General features: G+C 42.0%; 1 protein-coding gene across 1 annotated transcript; it reads right to left on the bottom strand.

Moving 5' to 3' along the window:
* Positions 1-1059: 1059 nt before the first annotated feature.
* LOC143315798 (ubiquitin-protein ligase E3A) lies at positions 1060-16467 on the bottom strand. The gene is made up of 11 exons (XM_076723227.1): positions 16160-16467; positions 15423-15467; positions 14199-14503; positions 12793-14045; positions 12534-12678; positions 8276-8481; positions 7897-8061; positions 7462-7617; positions 7288-7361; positions 6732-6875; positions 1060-5555 (listed from the first exon to the last, which is right to left on the bottom strand). The coding sequence occupies exons 1-11, from the start codon at positions 16234-16236 to the stop codon at positions 5435-5437; spliced, it is 2691 nt and encodes an 896-aa protein (XP_076579342.1). The 5' UTR covers positions 16237-16467; the 3' UTR covers positions 1060-5434.
* Between the last annotated feature and the right edge of the window lie 5329 nt (positions 16468-21796).

Raw genomic sequence — 21796 nt, forward strand, 5'->3', positions numbered from 1 at the left:
TTTAGGCTACTTTCAAGTTGGGTCTTTATCAGTTAAAATTACAAGTTTGATTTTACCATTTATTCAAGAAACATCTGTGTTTCTTTCAAACTAAAGCAGAAACAGACCAACAGTGAGTCAATTTTGCAAGTAAAGTATAAGCTAACATTAATTATGGGGCTATTAACACTGAATAGTGGAAGACAAGTGAAATGTTTTTACATTGCATACATACATGGCCTGTGGCTGCTTCCACTGGTTTGTCCATTTGCCTCAAGACATGGTAGGTTGAAACATTGCATCATTAAATCTTGGGTGACTTGCAAAATTCAGTGCAAGGACAACCTTTCCGTCATCTTTGTTTGCTGCTGTTGATTTGCACCGGTACTCACCTGGGGTTGAATGTGCACACTATCCACTCCCTTTGCCAGAAGTGTTGATAAGAGCAGCCCCCGTGGTCAGTGACCGACTTTGATTTACACTCAGGAGCATATTCTATTTTCAGGGTAGACTGGAAGTTCATAAGATACTCTTTAGTCATACTTGTGTGGCTTTATATGGGACAAATATTCAAGGTTCCTCGACTTTAATAATACCCTGACTTCTTATCGATCGCCTCCAGCAGTTTTCACTTAACCAGTGCTAATATTGTTAAGATCTATTTTGTACAGACACTTAATTTCAGACTGTAATGTCTCGACAGCTGCTGGATCAACTGTTAGGGAATAGCAAGAACTGTAATGACTCACTTTCCATCCAGTGCTATCATCAAAACTTTGTGTTTAGTGTGAATTACCAAATAGTAGGTGACCATGGGTTGGACTTTTAGCCTACTTAAAGCCATTAACAACGAAAAATGGTCCAAAAAGTTTTCTTCTTAGCATGGCACATGTTTAATGTTCTTGATGTAGACATTTGAATGTAATCAGCCTAAAGAATAGAGGGTAATTCTGTGTCGACAATCCTGGCCAAGGCAACACCAACTTGGATCAACTATGAACAACTGAACATGGGTGAGATTCACTGTCACTGACACCAAAGTCCCTGTGGACTCAAATCAGGATTATAAGGCAATACAAGTTGAAAAAAAGCAGTCATCTTTATTTAGCATGTTTTCACAACACTGAATACTTTTAGCCTTTCATCAGTTTGTATCTTTTAGAATGTAACTGTGGAATCAAACCAATTGATGAAAACCGCTTCCCTTTCCAAGATCAGGTTGATCTTTCACCTTTTACCTTAACTAGGTTCTAGAGACCTTTCACATGTCCAAGTGAGCAGCATCTTCAGCATTACAAAACAGAGGTACAAGAGTAATGTCAAATGACTGAAACCAGACCTGGACTCAATAACAGTTGTAATTACTCCTTGGCCTTTGTTTTAACCTGTACAGAGTTCCATGTGATTGAGGTTTTTTGCAGTATAACAATACCTGCCAAGTTATTAATTGCACAACACACTGTATGTTGTAGGGACTCTCAAACACAGTCTAGTGTTAGTCCACATTTCAGGCACTCATTGTACTGTTCAAAGGGACTCCAAACAAGGCTAGAACAAGCAGTGAAGGGTATTCTACAACATCATTTTGCCCAGGTGTGGCTGACACAATGAAGATGAGAAAGTAAGAGCAATGGAACAGAAAGAATGGCTCAGGGCTGTTGTGTACTGATGGTGTGGTTTGAGCACTGTGGTTTAGTGGTATTTTGTGGGTGCCGTCACACTCACAGGCTGAGCAGCATTTCAAAAAATAAAATTAGATAGTCCTCTTGCAGACACATCACTAGGAACCTCATGGTTATACACACCAGTGTCTGAGTGAGAAGTCACAGATTTAGCCTCCTACAACAACCACAACCACTGAAGTGCCCGTGACAACATCCAGAACACCCATCTGCTCTGAACAACTTGTCAGTGACAGTCAGTCAGCAGACTGTTGTAGTCCCAGACACCTTTTAACTTTGAATGTATCAATGCAATTAACCTTATTTGCTATATCACTAATCCCCAACAATGTTACTTTCAACAAAGCTACATTCTGCCTAACAGTCCCGCTCAGGAAAACCTTTTGTTAAAAATCTGGATCTTGACAACAAATCCTAACTCTTAAGGGTTCATTTACTAGTTTTCATGAGCCTCCAAACACATTCCATCAGTGGATGGAGTTTGCTCATTTGTCATCATGTGACGAAACAAAATAACTTTGGTCACATGATAACAGATAGTTGGATATAGGGACAGAATCATATACATCTGTCTCTGCTCAAATATGGCCTCTGGTGTCAGATGTGAGAGTCCTTCTTGATCTTTCTCTCATTGTCCACTGATGCCCAGTTGATGATCTTTGACCGCTTCCCAGTGGATGCTGGATGTGATTTTGGTCAGAGACAGGGCACTCACATTTGACACCAAAGACCGCCTCTGAACATAGAGAGGGGTTACCATGGTCCCCATTGTATGACCACTTGGTGTCCTGGGCCAGGTCCATTGACTGATTAGGACTATGGGATAGTTGAAATAATATGCAGTAATCAGACCTAATCAGACACACAAGGTATGCCATTTAATACAAAATCTAAAGATGGGTGGAAACTGTTGGGACAGATTTACAGCAGTGTTCATAGTATGGGTAACCACAAGTCGTCAAACAAGTTTTTATCTGCAGGTAGTGCAACCACTTATATGGAAGAAAAACAAAAGGTGATTGATATGTGGGGTGTGTTTTAGCCATTGGCTTCCATACATTTCTGCCTGGTATGAAAATCTATACACACTCTTGAAGTGTCCTTGAGATGTATAATCCATTGCAATGTACATCAAGTCATTTTTGTCGGTGCTGGAACACCTTTGTCTGGTAGTGAAGCTTAAGTTAAGCTTGGCTTGAAAAGTCTACACTACGTGAGATCTAAATCTAAACTTGGACATAAAGAAATGCAGACTTGCTGTACACTCTGGTGGTTTACAAAACTCTGTTTCAAGAGTCTGCCAATTGATTTTCATATTGTACTGCAATGGCTGCAACCCAATGAAAGGAATGGAACGCTAGAAAGAATTCAAATCTCTACTGTGCACATGGTTTGCAAAAGGGTTGGTTCTAATGTGTAGAGGTGTGTCCATTTTGTTTTCACTTTCAAATAAGTGGTTGAAATAATTTGGCTAAACTGTAAAATGGATTTAAAACCTGTCGATGTGCGTGATGACTTGTGCTGCTTCCCCTAATGCAGTACAAAACTGCAGAGTATGAAAAGAATCATGGCCAAAACTACAAAACAAGATCCCGGTTCAGGTCCAAAGCAACAAAAAAAAACAAAAAACATTGAGTTTGTGTGCAAGAACATAATGCAAGTCCTTTATGATTACAGCCTATTCCACTAAATAAAAACAGAGCTATCAAAAGAAATCTGCCTGCTCTGTGGGGAGATGATTTCACAGCTCATATTCCAATTCATGTTGCTGAACACTGTTCATTAGACTTTTCCATAGACAGTGGTTACACCCGCTTTCACTCTCAACGAACGTGACAGATCCAAATAGAAATCTGATCACACTGTGTCCACACAGTAGCCTCCCCCAGATTCAGAAAAAGACAGTATCAATGTGATGTTACGGGTACACAGCAGGTCCAGGACATGATTAGCTTAGCTCAGAACAAAGACTTGAAGCAGGACCCAGTTAGCCTAAACTTTGTACATATGTTAAACAAAAGACATATTATGACTGCTAAGGGAATTTAGAAAGGTGGACTTTTTTCTTTTACAGACTTGGGTTAATTGTTTCTGCCTGCCTCCTGTCTTTGAACTGGATGCAACTAAGATGACAGTAAATTCATCCTCTCACTTGATGGCAGATAAAATGGTCAACACATTCCTCATCGTGTGGTCCTTTTAAATGTTGTTTTCCCCACACATATCAGGGAGCGATCAGATCAAACTACAGATTAACACATCCACTGTAGGTCTGAGAGCAAATGAAAGACCAATGCGGGGCTTCTCTAAGACTGTGGCTTCAGGATTGACTGATCCTGGGTTGCAGCTTTGATGTAACACTCAGTTTGTTCAGATTGTGCTTAGGCTTCTGTCCTTACTTGCCCAGCGTCCGATCACAGTGCCAGCTGGTGGCTGGCATTGTGAACTAAACCATTTAGACGTGTCAGGTCATTTCTGTTGTCAGAGGATACATGCTGCATTGAAATGACAGGCATAACCACAGCCGGAGACTTAGGTCCAATAGACAAAAGATCTACAGTAATAATGAAAAGGTCTGTGGACACTTTCTTTAGCACACACTGCCTTCTTGACTACATGTGGAGGTTCCACATAACCTGGGGTTGAACTGAACAGAGACTTTGCAGCGTGAGCTGTCTATTCATAGAAGACTAAGCCGTAAATATACAACACAAAGTGCTTACTGTGGCTTCACCTAACAACTTGCTGTATAGGTTGGCACAAGAAGACCTCTATGTCTGTATCTCAGAACATCATCAGTGACTGGTCTAGATGTGTACATCCTCCAAAACATGCACAATACGGCATCGTAATTCCAACCGCATTGATATATAAATACTGTTTTTATTTAGAATCGTCAACACAGGAAGACATGGAAATAAAATGCTTCAAACAATCATGGCAACCTGTGGCCAAAAAACAAACATTCTGAAAATGTCTAAGTGCACTTACACAGCTCTGACAACATTTTAGTCTAACCTGTGGTGCCCCGTGTCCCCTCCCCCCCAAAGCGAAAAAAGGCTCAAAAACAAAAACAGCTATTTCATAATGTGCCATTTTGGACAAAATGACAGCAACTTTCCAAAGGCTTACCTTGATCAGCAATGAACTTGGTAGAAACAATAACCGATGACTGTGTGTGGAATGGTCAGCAAGAGCTCTATCTCCAGTGGGGAACACAATATTTTGTAGTAAAGACTACTCTAAGACTAGATTTCCTCTGTCAACAGTCTGTGAACGAGAGTTCAGGGCTACTTCAGCACATTTGTATTCAATAAATGGGATTTATATTGACTTGTTAATGTATTGTCCCAAATTTACATAGTTTAATATCAACCCCCTTCCGTTCCCCAAGTAGGGGAGCTATCACAACAGGCAGGCATGAAAAATAAGCCATTTTAACCTTCAAATAAATAATAAGGAAAATGATCCTCTCTGTACATAAAAAGAAAAGATGGGGAGGCTGCAACACATTCACATAATGTGGATGTTGGGGTGGGAGGTCTCTGTGCTTACACTGACTGATGTGGGATGATGCAGGCACAGTAGAAGAATTAATAGAGTGCTCTACTGGAACCATTTCTCCTCTTTCGTTATTGACTTGCTCTTCATCAAAACATACTCTGCTCTGTCTTTTGTCACCTTTTAGATTGTGTCTGATAAAGGAAGGGCGGGGCGGGGTTTGATGGGCTTTCTGAGAAGGAGTCCGTTTGCTGTGTGTTTGGGGCAGGGGCTCAGAGCATGCCAAACCCTTTGGCATAGGTGATGGCTTTCAGCAGTCTCTCCCTCAGCTTCTCCTTGCTGCTGTACTCGGGCAGCAGCAGCACATTAAAGCAAGTGTGAGACGTCGGTAACCTGTCAACACAAAACAACACACAGTCGGTTTTCCTCTGATTGACTGTCGACACAATTATCAGCATCAAACAGAAAGCCTTTAACAAATGTGCATGGACAAAGATTTGTGCCATAAGGCGACATTTGATCTCTCAATGTGTTAATTGTATGAATTCAATGAAGCGGAAACATTTAAAAACTTACAACCCTAAAAAGAAGTCACATGACTCCAACTATCTGATTGCACAAATGCCTATAAAAGAGTAAGTAAACAAGCAAGCGTTCATGTTTGAGAAGCTGGAAATTTGTTCAACAAATGGCCAAAAAACAATTCATGGATTATCAAAATAGCTGCATCTTAATTTTCTGTCAATCTATTATTGACATACACCTGCATAAATCTTGCTTTGGTGGTTACCATGTCACAGCATGCCACAGAAACCAATTGGGGAGGGGAGAACTGGTCTTTTCTGATACCGGTAGAGCTTATTCAAATCAAATTCATAAAGAAATTCGAAACTTTTTAGTACCACACACCTAGCAATGCTTTGTTTGGTGATACGTGACGCAGTACTGTAAATAATGTACGTATAATACTGTACAGCAGGACCCCTGTTAACCACTTTGTTATGTTTGAGAACCTGAGAATACACTCTTTGTAGACAGATTTGCATCATCTTGCTTAATCTAGATGAATCTTGCTCCAACACATTCAAGCTGCTTTGGCAATATCCATACAAAGCTGTCCTTTAATCTTTACTTCACATATTTTTCTAGTCTTTTCTCTATGCTTAGGCTACTCAGATTCAGACTGATTTCAAGAGTTGGGGATTAAAATCAAAACCAAATACAAACACAGCTTCCGCACGGCGGAATGCTGCCACACAGGTTCCAAGAAAACAGGAGAGCAGATCTGTTTTCATAGCTTGCTCATTGCTATCAAACAGTTTCCTATATCACAGCGTAGCAAGCAGATTTGGAAAATGGTTCCGTTAATTTCAACAAAATGCAATCAAATGAACCATAAAGCAGTGAATTCAAAATTTAAATCAATGCCTTTAAGAAACAGAAAGCCATATAAATCAATGAAGAAAATGACTATAAACTAGGCCTCCAGGTACGGTACACTTTACATAAGCTGAGCATTAACATTACAGGCGGAGCCAAGGGGCAGCGTTATGTATAGAAAAAGCTCACCTGTCTGTGTCAGGGCCATTCTTGGCAATGATCATCTTCAGCTTGCCCAGCCCACCTACAGGTGCTCTGTCAGTGCCGGTGGTGAACTGCAGAAAGAGGCGCTTCTGCTCCTCACCGAATGAGTGCAACGTCTCCCAAAACTCCCTAATGATGCGAACAAACACTCCGGGCAGTCAGGATGTGTGCAGTGTTAAGATTTCAAAAATGCAAAGGATCCAATCTCGTCAAAAAAAAACATTAAGAATGACAGGTGGTCATGTGCTATACACTTTTACTTAACAGCATGTTCAAATTTTACCTTGAACAGCACTAGTGTTTTCTTAACTGTAGTCCAATTAACATTCAAATTGTTCAGAAAATCCAGTCATTCAACTGTGATGGCTCTACACGTTGTTTCCCCGCTGCTTCTCTGATGTCTGAGGTTTTATTTTTTTGGCGCCTTTGAATAAAGTGTTTTACAATGTGAATGAAGTCTGGTGGCTTCGGCAAGAGCAACAGAACAGCTGTTTCTGGGTCAGGGTTAGACACAAACACACACACACACACACGCTCTTACTTGATGATTCGAGAATCTCTGTTGTAGCCTCCATCATACTCTGTTGTTTCTTCAAGTGCTAGGAAGTCCAGGTTCTGCAGTATGTGACAAAGACAAATCATGGACGTGAATGAAGCATTTAAGCAAACTTAAATGACTTACTAACGTATTCAAACGGGTGGTAACAAATCTCACTCTGCTTCCACAGATCAGGAGCTCAATTTCCTCTGGTCTGAACAGGTATTTGAGCGGCGACTCGTTGGTGACCATGTGGAAGCCTCTCCTGAATGCTTTGAACTGCTTCTCCACACTTTTGTTCAGCATGTACTCTGCATACTGTGCCACAAACTCCTGCGCAAACACACATCAACAGGGACTGATGAGTACTTTAACATTTCCCATGTCAGAGAGATGAATACTAACGTATTTGCTAATTGCTGAGAAGCCCCCCGTCTTACACCATTTTCAGATGTTTTGCTGACCAGCTAATAACAGTTAGTATGGCGACAGTAGTTGGAACATCATGGCATAAATAAGACTGACGAAAGCTATGAACTATAGTCTTATGGTAAGACCTCGAGAGTAAGATTTAATACAAATGAAAGTGCTTCATGCTTTCTGTTGGCTCACCTTTCTGTTTTCATTTGTGACTGGAATCTTGTCCCCGTTTTCCCTTAAATCATACATGAGTGGGTTCCCAAACAGGTCTGTCTGGGAAATCTGGAAAGTAATCATCATGTCTTCCTCCACGCTGCCCTCATACTCCAGCAGCTCCTTCAGACTCTGGTACAGAACCTTTCCAACACAGTACAGCACAGTCAGACCATTTAGGATTGTTCATCAAGTGACAAACATTAGATTGGATTAGATTCAACTTTATTGTCGTCGTCAGAGATGACAAACACAGCTGTTCAAACATAAAAACTTCCAGAACCACAATCTGGTTGTGCTCCATTGCATAACTATTGAACTAAAGCGCAATCAGAACATTTGGTGAGGTACTTCTTACCGGGTTGGCATCAGCCAAGTCCCTGAAAGTTCCTTTCTTGCCCATCAGCTTCCTGTACACCACCATAGGAAAGTGGACATCCAGGATACAGTTGTTATAGATGGCCAGGCCAAGAACGATGCCAATCAGAGTGTACTGTCCCTCATTTTCAAATGATGATGGGTTGAACCAAAACAGTTTGGTGCGCTCGTCGTATGTGAACATGCCTGCAGGAGGAAAAGATGACATGAAATCAGGGTTAATCAGTATGTACACCACTGTTTCCCTTACATGCATTTTAGTGCTGCTGTTAATTTAAAAATCTCCCCAAACACAACAAACTCGCTATCTCTACTGAAAGCAGCCAGAGTTTAGCAGTCTGTTGTTAGCTGTTGGAAAGCACAGCTGGCAGCAACCAAGGCTGTGCTACCTACCTATTACAACAAACTTCAGTGAAGACACAGACACAACGTGGACCAGTTTTAAGGTCGGTCACTTCTCTTTAACAGAGGGGACACCCTCTTTGTCTGTATAAAAAGTCGTTATTTAGCTAACTTCACAGTTAGAATCAAAAGGATCAGATATCTCAAGGACCACTAAACGCCGCTATCCAAAAGTATTCAATTCGACACTGTGCCAACTCACACACTCCAAAAGCAATGAGTTCTCCCATTAGGGACTTTAATAATCTCCACCAATTTCCTGCAAGTGTGACTTTTCCTGTAATTATTGTTGCACTGGGGAAGATGGATCAAGCGGTTTGGTAAACCTGAAACTACTGTAGTGAGGTTCTTTGTTTAGCAGCAGACCTGACTGGGAGTTAGATACCAAGCAGACTTAAATAAATATATATTTATATATATACATGAATATAAGAGAAACACTAAACAATGAAAGACTTCATGTCCGTAAACCTTGACATACTTCTTTCTTGACCAAAAAAGTTGAATAGGATAGGGGCCTACTGAGTTCTGGAAGTCTGTTTTATGGAGGGATGAAACCAAACATAAACTGTTTGGACCCATGGCTTAGCAGTACATCTGGTGTCAGAAGGGCGAGGTCTGGAACAAGAAGAACAGTCAAGCGTGGGTCTTGGTCTGACCCTGTTCAAGATATGGCAGAGTGAGTTTCTTAATGGGTGCTACTCTTGACTTGGATATGACCAGTCTGGTCACAGAGATGCCCTACTGTACCATGGGCTTACTCACTTGCATCACTGAACACATGAAGAACTTGGCCTTGTCAATTTGCAATTTGCCAGTTCCATACTACCTGTGAATGACTATCTGATGGAGCTGAAGCAACTCCATACATCATTGCTGCCCCCTTTGAGTGAAGTCCTCTGGCAGCTTCTCATCCCAGCTGAAGTCCATTTGCTACATATCTTGAAAAGAGACATTTCACCCAAACTGATGGCATTAGAGAAATCCCCTGGGGTAAAATATTCTAGCTGATGACCACAGGACACTCCTCTCTGTATTCTCATTTTCTCTGAAAATGACCAGATGTTTGAGGTTGAAGACAAAGCTGTCACTCTCTGGTCTTCATACTAGACAGAGCACCTTTAACACACAGCCTCATGCTTCAGGTTCCAGGGTGAAGTCAAAATCCCCTTGCAGCCACTTGGCTTTCAATTCAGCAGAATTTGTGGTCCACTCACAGAGCTTCATGCCAGCAAGATTTCCCTTGCACTTGTGGTTAGTCCATAAGCATCTTCAATGTCTCTGGAGTTGACAGCAAAGCCATCAACATACAGGGAGTCTTACGGCCTGTGGATGACGTGTATGTTATTTTTTCAAGTGGTTCCTGGGTGTAGGTGCAAGCAGGAAAGGACCTGATGGCACACCACACAAGTCATTCTCAATGTGTGCCCACAGCATCAGGGGGTCCTGTGAGCTGCAGGAACCTCAAGGTGTCTCTGTCCTTGTCAGGAATAGATGGTTGTTGGAAAGCCTTTGTGATGGTGGTCATGAATGCAATTGGGCACAGTCTGAATCTCATTAAGATGGTTACAAGGTCTGGGTTTAGATTTGACCCAGTGAGCAGATGGTCATCGAGAGATGGCTAGCCATGCTAATGTGAAGAAGCACCAAAAACAACTCTCAACTTGATTGTTGCCTTGTCATCCCTAATTACAGCATGGTGAGGCAAGTTGACATTGCTGGTCTCAGTTCCTTTATGTTTCTGGTGTCTGGGACATCTTCATATATTCCTTTTTGGAGACAGTCCTCCATCACATCGGTGTATCTCTTGAACAGCAGTATCTCACGTCAGCTTCAAATTTTCTTTTAAGACCTTGAAATCTTTTCCAGGCAATTCTAAGACTCTCCGGGAGTTTTGGTGAATCTTTGCAGTCAAAGCTTTGTTTGGCCTCAATGCCCATTCCTCACTTTTCTGATTCTGGATTTGTTGTCTAGGAACCTTCACTCAAGATTTTGATCTTTGTTGTAGAAATGTTCCAGGAATCACTTTATAACTGGGTTGTCACAGCTTCAAAGTTTATTTTTTCACAACTAGCAATCCCAATGCCTTGACCTGTTCCCACAGGACACAGGTCCACCAATTTCCTCCATCCACCAGATGATGCATCTTCCACCAACCCTTTGTTCCTTCTGCTCATCTTGTTTGTAGAAGAACTGTATTATGCTTTTCTGTATTTGTCTTTACCATGCGGGGAGCCACAGAAGAGATGACAGCAGCAGTTGTCTTTTGACATAATTTGAGGGTTCAGCTTGATCACCTTATTCCACATTGTGGGAGCGCACAGCCCACACATGCTGCAAGACACCCTTTGTTCTACAGAATTTGGCCACATGTCGTTGTCCTTGAAATACAAAACACCTCCCCATTTTCTTCAATCTTTCCTTTCACAAGCTGACTGCATTGTCTGTACACAGTTCTGATTTATGACTTGTGCTATCAAAGACTGGAAGGAGTTTGACCTGCTTGTGTGGAGTGTTGCAGCTGATGGAAGGGTTTGGCTTTCTGAATCTTCCACTCCCTGAATCTGGTTTACAGTGTTACTGGTAAGCAGATTTGGAGTCCTTGATTACGCTCTCTGCTTTCGACTTCCTGCTGAAGCAAAGTAATGGTCTCTGGAACCTTTAACTTGTGCCCTGAATCTGTTTTCCGTGCATCAGCGAGAGCAAGGTCGTCTGGGATCATCTTGAGTAATATGGGGCACAGCAATCCCCCATATGCACCTGAAAGTACTTCTAGGCACTCCAAGCCTCTAATCTGGACTTCATACACATCATAGAGCTGTATTAAGTCAATAATGTCTGAATGTTTTTTAACTGGATTCAAGTTAAGCAATTTCACGATGTGTGCACTCACAACTAGGTCCAAATCTCTCCTTAAGCATGTCTACAGAGGCATCATAATCACTCTGTTATTTGCTGAACCCACAAGATATGACTTAAGATATGTACTCTTTTCAGTTGTACTGGAGAACTTTACTGAGGGCCTGTCGGTCAGTTTGCTTGAATGTGTACTCACATAGCTCAGCCAGGGCGAGTTCCATTTGTGCGCTGATGATTCCTCTCTTTCAATTATCCTTGTTGCATGGGCCTTCCAGAGGTTAATGTCCTGATAATCCACAGTTTTTACAATGTCCACTTCCAGCTTGTCCATCGGTAACTCTTCTTCAATTCCCCTTTCTAATTCCACGAGATTCTTTTCCTTAACTGACAACATGGACAGCAGGTCTCAGAAGTGGTCGCATCTCACATCATCCCTGCACGTTTCCTTTTCAACTGCCCGCAGCAACTTTGTTGCAGACGCTCATACAACTTCATTACTGCTGCCTTGTGGTCTGAGTTAGTCACTGTAACTCCTAATGCCACAAATAAATGATTGCAGATTTGAAATATTTAACCATTATAACTGTATGTTTTAAACTATATAAATAATTGTATGAATTGCTGTATCAATTAACTAAAGATACAACTACATGTTAAAGGTGCACTTTATTATCCTAACCGTCCATTTTTAATTTCCATTACATGTTGAGTAGAAGTTTGAGTAGTCTAGTTGTGCATGCAGTTTTACAGTGCAATGGAATAATTGTACAAGACATCTGAGGTGTAATCCGCTTTCTGTTCATTATTTTCTAAGGGCTTTAGATCGTTTGATTACACCAGCCTCGCAATCCCACATAGAATCTGTTTAAAAGCCATATCCTTGCTGCACCATATCCAAGCAATTAAGCTGTTTAATAAATTAAAATGATGAGATATGGGTCATCAACATAAATCCTGGTGGTTGTGTGTTTTCTTACCAATATCTGGGTTGAAGATCTCCTCCACCACCAGTTGAAAGAACTCTTTGGAAACACCTCCTTCATCAACACCTTGCTCTCCTTCAAACTCCACATACAGCTGCTTCTTCAAGTCTGCAGGATTCTCCATTGCTATCATTTCCAGCTACAGAAACACAAGAGAAATAGACCGGTGCAATGTGTCCAAAACGAAACCAAATGCATTAAAAAGAGGCATTAAATTGTGTGTACAGTTTGGAACTGGCGCACACACACTTACTCTGACTAGAGCATCATCAATGATGTGGTCTCGACGCACTTTGAGCCTCAGGTAGGGGTTGAGCTGCTGACCCTGCACCAAGCTGTAGAGCACAGTAATTCGCCGCTCACTGTACATGCGGATACGGTTGTCATAGTACAAACCCAGGTTCTTAGTGACAGCGTTCAGGATGAAGGGGCAGGTCATAAAGGAGAACTTGTTTTCAGTTTCAACCTTAAAGAAAGTATAGTCCTTGTCCATCTCCAGCACCTCATTCAGAGGTTCATTGACAAACTCCTCAAAGGGAATGAGCGGCCGCCGGCAATCGTTGGTTCGAATCCCCAACTCCGTCTCCAGTGGGTCCACCCGAGGGCCCTTCTTGTTCCGCCGTTCCTCACCCAGCAGCTCCTGCAGGGTGAGCTCACTGGACTCTGGGATGGGCTCCTCGTCCTCTTCCTCATTGTGCTCCATGTCGAGGTCGCCACCCAGCACATTTGCATAGTAGACGATCTTCAAGCACTTGGTGGCCGCCACCACAGCGTCATCATCATTGACCAGGTTGCGGCTATTGAACTCGTTACTGATCACCTTGTACGTAATGAGCTGCTGGAAGGTCTCCACCATGCGCCGGATCTGCTCAGCACTGTAATGCGACCACAAGCGTGCCAGTTTGGCCTGAGCTGCCAGTGGGAGTTTGCTCATGGCCTTGCAGAACTGTGGGAGGGCGATCTCCAGGTACTCTGGGCTGTGGAGGTTACTGTTTTCCATCACTATAACAAACAGGTTCAGATAGTTTGGGTCTCGTGAATACACATTGTGGTACGTCAGGTCACACTCTACGTTGGGTGAGAGGTAGACCAGTGCATTCAGGAAGGCAGCTTCTATCTTCTCGTTAGACAGCAGGCGCTCATAGACCCGCCGCACAGCTTCGATGTCCACCGACACCTCATCCGGGGCCAGTTTTAGGACATCATTTTCCCCTGAGGAGCTCTCTCCGAGCCTTGATGATGAAGAGGCTGCGGGGGAGTCCTCCTCCATAGCTGTAGCAGAGCAGGCGGCTGCCTCCTTCTCATCCTCATCTTTGTCCTCATCCTTACCTTGAAGAGACTTGAGCTCCTCCTTCGTGTGAGGTTTAGCCCTCCGGAAGCTCTGCACCAGGCCCTCAGCACTGGAGAACACCCGACCTATTACCCTGATCAGAGGTGAGTAATCTTCCTTCTCTCCACAGATGTCCAAGATCTCATACACTTTTTCCTCTGTCAGGTAATTTACATCTACAAAAAGAATCAACATGGTTAAAAATAAAAGCAAAACAAAATTGTTTAAACTTACAGATTAAACTCACAATAATAAACTGCATGAATGTAAAGGTGCTCTATTTCTTTCATCAGCAGTGTGTAAATCCTGAATGTCTGGCATCAACTCACCTTTGAAATTGTCCCTTACAGAGTGGACATCTTTATGGTTCATCTTCCTGTTGCTGCAGGCTGAGTTGTTGTGAGCACTGCTCTCCAGGTAGGCTGAGGCAGTGCCTTTCTTCGAGGGGTGGGGGTCACATAGCTTAGCATTGACCTTGTAGAGCTCCAGGGCTTTGACCGCCGCTGCGTTGTTATCCATGCGGTTGAAGCCGACTGATGAGGCACACCATGAGTTGGAGCACGACTCATTCCCACAGCCCTCTGTTAACTGGTGGTAATAGCGCTCTATTAGATGTTTGGCAGCTGCTCGCTTCCTGTGATCAGAGGAGGTAAGTCACAACAAGTTACACTTTAATTACTGCGTGAATCCAACTTTTTTTTTATCATTAAGTGCAATTTGAGATAAATGGTAGAGATGAGAATGATTCCCATCTTTACAACTCAGGTGAGTGCCAATTTCATCCGATAACTCAAGATAGTTGTAAGACTGCAGTGTTGGGCATGTGAGTGTTAAAAACAGCGCAATATATAGCAACATCCATTAAATCTTGGGTTTAATGGGTTTGAATCTCGAACATGTCATGAAGCATCTATACTTCTCCTTTAAAGCACTTCCTTATTATCAAGTGCCAAGTCTGGAGCTTTTAGAAAGTATGAGTTTTAAAGATCTTGCCATTGTCACTGACAATTACAATAACACGTAACCAATACTGAATTTTTGAGGCAGATACTACAAGTGATTTTTGAGTTTTATCAGGCAGCATGGATTTATTAAAAACATTGCTATGGCTCGCTCTCTAAATTTGCATGAATGTCAAACCTTGTGAATCGTAGTTTACTGTTCAAAAGTTTAACTCCATGCTTAATTAAAGCTCCAGAGCTTTTATCCAAACTATCAGTTGTCTTCACTGCTGCTGAAGACCATTTGTTTCTACGCAAACGAACTGTAATTCAAGTGATCTTCAAGTGTCAAAAACATACAAAGCCCAGTGTAGCACTACAACAGGGTCAACTTTGAAGAACATTTTCAGCGTGCTAATGTCACTTTCTTAGTGGCAAAGTTGATCATCATAACATGGCAATTAACAAGCACAATAAACATGGCTATAAAAGAAATTAAACAGTGAGAGCAGACAAAAGCAAGAGTGGTCTGAGCGACTGGTGCAGAAGGGCAGTCTTCAATACATGCTCACAGACACACCTATGTGCTTGTATAAAGTGAGTTTTACTTACATTCGGCTTGCTTCTGGGTTTTCGATTTCAGGCTCCTCGTATTCTCTATTTGAACAACAAGCAATAACGATAAGAACTGCAGCAGAGGTCACGATGTGCTGCATAAACATAATAATTAACGGTACAACAAACACTGTTGGCTCTCTGGTGTTGCATTTGGGATTCTGGGGCAATATTAGAGAATATTTTCATTTATGAATTGCGTATGTCTTAGGGACGATATGAAAAATGTGCTAGCTAAAAAGCGGCATAAGAGTCGGTGTCAGGTAGCTAGCAGCAACCAAGTTAGCCTTACAGTACTTAGGGTCACAGTCAGTGTATTCTGTTAAATGTGTAGCTATAATTAACAAACATAAAGTTGCGCTGTTACTGCTTGTCAAAATATGCATTAAACAAAACCCTAGTGTCAAATCTTAGAGGGGCACTTGGTCTAGCCAAGCACGGAGAAATGTCAGGGACCTGGACATCCTGACGCTGACTTAGCGAGCTAATATAGCAAATACTAGCTAGTCAACTGGCCTTATTTCAACTAACGTTATTATTCATGCAGTGGCGTTTCCAAAGTAGTAACAATTTTCACTTTCAAAAGCAGCCACTGCTTGCAACACAGTTTGCAAAAACATGTTGATAAAAACAACAGAACAATAGCATCCGCGCAGCTCTCAACAACAGCTAGCTAGCTATCACTTTCGGTGCTTCTCCTAGCATCCCCGACTCTTTCCTCCTGGCGTCCCCACCTATATGGTCCTCCTGCGGGGCTAGTCTCGGCCTGTGGTGGGGCACACTCACAGTCCTCTTTCTCGTCGGAATTCATACGAGACTTTATCCTCGGTTGTTTGTTATTCTATTGCTGTTTGTGAATATATCAAGTCCACCACAGATTGATTACAACTTAAACAGCACGATACTCTAAGTGTAAACAAGCAGCGACGAAGGATTTCCTATGCAAAACTTCATTCACGGTCTTCCTACTGCAGGCTCCCTCCTCTGCCTGACGTTCACAGCCATCTTGACTTCGCCATCAGCCCACGTCCCACAATGCACTGCGTTCTAACTACAAGACCTACTGGAATGGATCATAATGCTACAAGGAACCGGACTCATCATACAGCATTGGACATTGTAGATTTTAAAAAATAATAATAAATTAAAAAAAATAAAATTTATCTATGTAGGCAGGCAAGTTAATAATAATAATAATAATAATAATAATAATAATAATAATAATAATAATAATAATTGCAATAGATATAATCATAATAATATATAAGCAATTTTGTCAAATGTGTGTATATATGTGTGTGTGTGTGTGTGTGTGTGTGTGTGTGTGTGTACTTTTGGCATTCTTGTACTGCACATTTGACAAAATTTCACACACACAAGTAATCTAAAAGCACAGCAAGCAAAGAATTAAAAGTTAAAAGTAAAAATGTCCAGTGCAGCAGAATGCAAGTTAAGGTGCATGTTTAACGTTTCCCCCCAAGTGGAGTAAAACAGCCACATGGTGTGGGGAGGAACGACCTCCTCAGTCTGTCAGTGGAGCAGAACAGTGACAGCAGCCTGTCACTGAAGCTGCTCCTCTGCCTGGAGAGGACGATGTGCAGCGCGCGTCGCTCTGCCACAGATGTCAGGCTGTCCAGCTCTGTGCCCACAACGGAGCCTGCCTTCCTCACCAGTTTGTCCAGATGTCTAGCGTCCCTCTTTTTGATGCTGCCACTCCAGCACTCTGCTGCATAGAAGAGGGCACTTGCTACCACAGTCTGGTAGAACATCTGCAGCATCTTTTTGCAGATGTTGAAAGACGCCAGCCTTCTGAGGAAGTACAGTTGGCTCTGTCCTCTCCTGCACAGAGCATCTGTGTTGGCAGCCCAGTCCATTTTATCATTCAGCTGCACTCCCAGGTATTTGTAGGTCTGTACAAACTCCACACAGTCCCCTTTGATGGTCACAGGGTCCGGATGAGGCCTGGGCCTCCTGAAGTCCACCACCATCTCCCTGGTCTTGGTGGTGTTGAGGTGCAGTTGGTTGGAGTCGCACAATGTGACAAAGTCCTGGATCAGTGTCCTGTACTCCTCCTCCTGTCGACTCCTGATGCAGCCCACAATAGCAGTGTTGTCTGCCAACTTTTGCAAGTGGCAGGACTCTGAGTTGTATTGGAAGTCCGATGTGTGCAGGGTGAACAGGACTGGAGAGAGCACGGTCCCCTGCGGTGCTCCTGTGCTGCAAACCACGGTGTCAGACCTGCAGTCCCCCAGTCTCACATACTGAGGACTGCCTGTCAGATAGTCTGTAATCCAGACCACCAGGTGTGAGCCTACTCCCATCTCTGTATATATATACATATATACATACATGTATATAGTGTCGTTTCAGAAATTATCCAGCAGAGAGCACTGCAGCTGACCATCGCTGACACAACTCTTTCAGAGCCACATGTGAAGGATCCTCAATAAGCAGTTCTACAAAACGTGAAATGTAGCCACAATAGAATAAAAAGTCAGATGAATGAATGAATGACTGAATTAGTTTGGAAAAAATCTGAAAAGTGCTACCTGCCAACGAGTACTGACATCAGATTTTTATGATTAAAAATACTATGTGTACTTTGTTGATACCAAAAACAGTTAAAAGATGATTCATGATGATTCATGACAAGGAGAGGGGGTAGCTAATCTAACAAATTTGATGCAGAGATGAACATCAAATTTTTTGAATGCATGCTGTTTACTTATTTGCAAGCTGGTGGCTCTAGAATCACAGTCAGAAATACAATATGTCGCAGTGCTCTGACAAGTATTCAACAGATGCATACTTGTCAGAATTTATTGCATGAAGACATTCAACAGTAACATGACTTCTGCATTCAGCACTTCAAAATGTAAAGCTGCAAGTACAGCAATTACAGAAGAGGAAATAATAGTAATTAGATGGTAAAGGGGATGCAGCAAATTTGATGAGCAGCTGTTACATGACAGATAAGCATCATGTCGTTTTTGAGATACAACAGCAGGATAGATGGTCTGAAACTATAGTTTGAGCATGTGCTGATAGCATGCAGGAAATATATGGCAGAAACATAGGACATTTGACTGAGCTATAAATTTATCAGACACCGGATCGTAGAGCAGAGTGCATGGCCAAGGCCGCGAACGAATGCACCAAACCAAATGGAGGAAAGGTCACTCAAAAAAAGGGTAGGAAAGCGTCAACTCTCTTCCTGTCACCTGTGCAAAATTTGAGAGCAACGGAGTAAGCTTTTTACAAACTAAACGGATACCAAAATGTCTTTTATACACGTTCGTAACCTTTAGTTTCAATTTCAAAATAGTCCGGTTGGGCGGGAAATCAGCGGAACTGGCAACCCTAGCTCCCTGCTCGAAGTGCGCAGTGTACACGGCTCCACTGAACAGCGACTTTACGAAGCGCAGCCAGGCCACGAGGGAGCAAGTTGCTAATTCTGCTTGAGAGAAGCAAGTGACAACTTCAGAAAATACGGTTGAGCAAGTTAGCTAGGTATGCATTTATTGTTGTCATCGATTCTTAAATCACTTTGATTGAACAGAACGGACATTTTACCAATAATACTTGACTATCAGTACCGAGTTAGTTTGTTTTTGCTAGCGACACTGCCTGCGTCAGGTGTCCATTTTCGTACATGTCCGTCGGGCACCCAGCCGTAAGGTTGTAGGTTATATTGTCTTACCAAACGCTGTACTTTAATAATGTCGATTTTATTTGGCCGTTTTGTGAAAGAATGGGGCAAAATCGAAGCTAAAGTGAGCTGTCCCGCTATTCGCCCTTGTAGAGTCAAACAGATAAAACGTCAAAGTGAAACCAAATGTCGCGCAAATTAACGCTAATTTTGTGCACTTCGCTGGGGAAAGAACGGTAACGTTAGTAGTTTGGATAAAGTTGGTTGAAAAGAGTGGAGACCCTTTACTGGTAATGTAAGAACTAACCAACAACTGGGTGTGTCGGAGGGATGTGGTATTTGACCTATTTGCTTCGCCCGAAATTTAAACATGGTCTTTCAGCTAACGTTAGCTTAAGTCATAGCTAGCTAGCTAGCTAGCTTTAAATTGTAACGAGCAGAAGTTGGTGGTTGAGGTTTCATTAATCACGCGGTGTTAGACAGCTAAGAGCTGTGTCAAAGTCTTTTGAAGACTTAACTAACTTTGCCGTTTAAATAATTAATATAATGTTAACATTCAGTATGAAACAGGTATTCATTGTTGTAACCTGCCCGCCCGTCATTTGCTTTGCAAAGTCCTTCGTAGTCATGTAACCAACCTGTCTGATAATATTTTCTAGCATTTGAATGCTAACTTTTCTCTGAGTTTTTTAGGTGAGCAAAAATGGATGAGTGGGAAGAGCAGGTAAGCTTTTTGTCATAGAGAAGTGGGTGTATTTTCACTATGTTTAAAAACAACAGAAGCAGCCAGAAGGTCAACATCTGTTTCCAATTTATCTACAGGAAACTATTACCACTACTGCAAGCGCAGTAGCCAGCCACATCCCAAGAGAAGGTATGTTTTCCTGCTATGTACGTAAATTATCCACCACATCGATATCGATTCATAATATCTTCCGATTTCTCTCCAGGTCATGGTGGAGCAGACAGTGGAGACGGATTTAAAAGCTTGTTCCCCTCAGGTGTCCATTCGTCTCATATTATTAAACAAGTAGTGAAATGACTGTTAGTCGAGTGATTGCATGCTTATGAATTATTGATAAATGATTCAAGAAATTTGTCATTAAATATGGAACAATATCAAGTGGAAGACGTCATTTTTGCCTCTTAAGAATTAAAGAAATGTTGGTCAGAACTGCTTGAGCAATGCACTCTGATCCAAGTCAGGCAAAAGAAATGCATCAGTGGGCACCTGAATCGTGGATCACACTGATCAGGCGCCTTTGCTTACTTGTAATTTGGCATTTAGTCCTCTTAGCCATACACTGTTGCATACAGAATTATTTTATACTAAAGAAGCAGTGTTGCTGCTTCTACCACACAGTAACTCTGTGTGGTAGGATGTGGTGTGGTGTGGAGTTGAAGTGGAAACCCCTGAGTAGGAGTGCTGCTGACGTTCCAATTTCATCTTTATAGATGGGGGCAACTGGAACAAAAGAGGAGGAAGAGGTGGTTTCAGAGGCAGAGGTGAGACATGGACAGTGATTAACTCACCCACCCACACAGACAGAATTGTTTTTGTTGTGATAGTTCATAAAAACATGGTGTGGGTTACCTGACCAACATGTTCAACTCTGTGGTACAAAAAGTTGTGGGCATTAAATGTGTTTACATTAGGACAGGGCTGAGCTTGACATACACAGAGTGAACAGCAGAGCAAAGAACAGAATTGAGCAGACTTTCAAATAAAATTTAACTCGAGCCGACGATGCCCGTTATCCACAAATGTAAGAAAATCAGCGAGTTTGCCTGTATTTAAAAAAATCATGCACTCAACAAGCAGACATTGTGGATGACACCGTCAGGCTGAAGACATACGTGTGCTTCCAGGGACGATTGTGTCATTATTAAGTCATCCATTAAACCTTATGAACAATCAGAAGAGTATATACTGTATTGTATTAGCAGATTAAGTCACAATCAGTTGCTAGATTTATAATAAAATTGAATGCTTTCAGCCGTGTTCATGACAATGTTGTGTGTGTTTAATCTGTCAGGCCGTGGCAGAGGATTTGACAGAATGGATCTCAGTGAATTCATTGGTAATGTTTTCATTTGTTTCGATTCTGAGAGGTGGATTGAGGTCCATTCTGAGTGCAACTGACTTATACATACCTACAGACAATTGGTTGACTTTATATGAACTGTCTTGATTTTACAGGAGTTGATGATGGAGGATTTGAAAAGGGTAGGTTTTTCCTTTTCTTTCTTTCTCTCTTCTCAACAACTTTCCACAAAGGAAATGTTTTACGGACTCTACATGAATCTTAGTGTTTCAATGCTGTATATTCTGAGTAGGGTTTAGGGGACAAACCCGAGGAGGAAGAGGCGGCAGAGGAGGAAGAGGAGGCTTCAGACCAGGTATTTCTTGATTCAATCCTGTTAGGGTGAAGCAGGACTGTGTTGTGCTTGATGATGTTCATTTTCAAAGAAATGTATTCCTATTTCAATAATCCAGTCTTAATTTGAAATGGGAAGATCTGATCATTAATGGTTGATGATGTGTTGAAGGTCGCGACGAGGCTGTCGTGAAAGGAGGCTTCGAAAGAGGTAAATGAGCAATCATTTAACACTTTGGAAGAGTCATTATATCATGTCAGTAAATGTCGAGTGTGTAGGCTATCGTGGAAAACATCTGTTTTGTGGTCTCTGCTCAATGTTAGTATATAATATAAAATAGCTT

This window comes from Chaetodon auriga, chromosome 23 (assembly GCF_051107435.1).
Source record: "Chaetodon auriga isolate fChaAug3 chromosome 23, fChaAug3.hap1, whole genome shotgun sequence".
NCBI lineage: Eukaryota > Metazoa > Chordata > Actinopteri > Chaetodontiformes > Chaetodontidae > Chaetodon > Chaetodon auriga.

Excerpts from the sequence above, each read along its gene's own strand:
- LOC143315798 (XM_076723227.1), bottom strand. The coding sequence starts at position 16,236 with ATGAATTCCGACGAGAAAGAGGACTGTGAGTGTGCCCCACCACAGGCC. Across the intron at positions 12,679-12,792 it reads TTGATGATGCTCTAGTCAGA|CTGGAAATGATAGCAATGGA; the intron begins GTAAGTGTGTGT and ends GTGTTTCTGTAG. Across the intron at positions 8,482-12,533 it reads GATCTTCAACCCAGATATTG|GCATGTTCACATACGACGAG; the intron begins GTAAGAAAACAC and ends TTCCTCCTGCAG.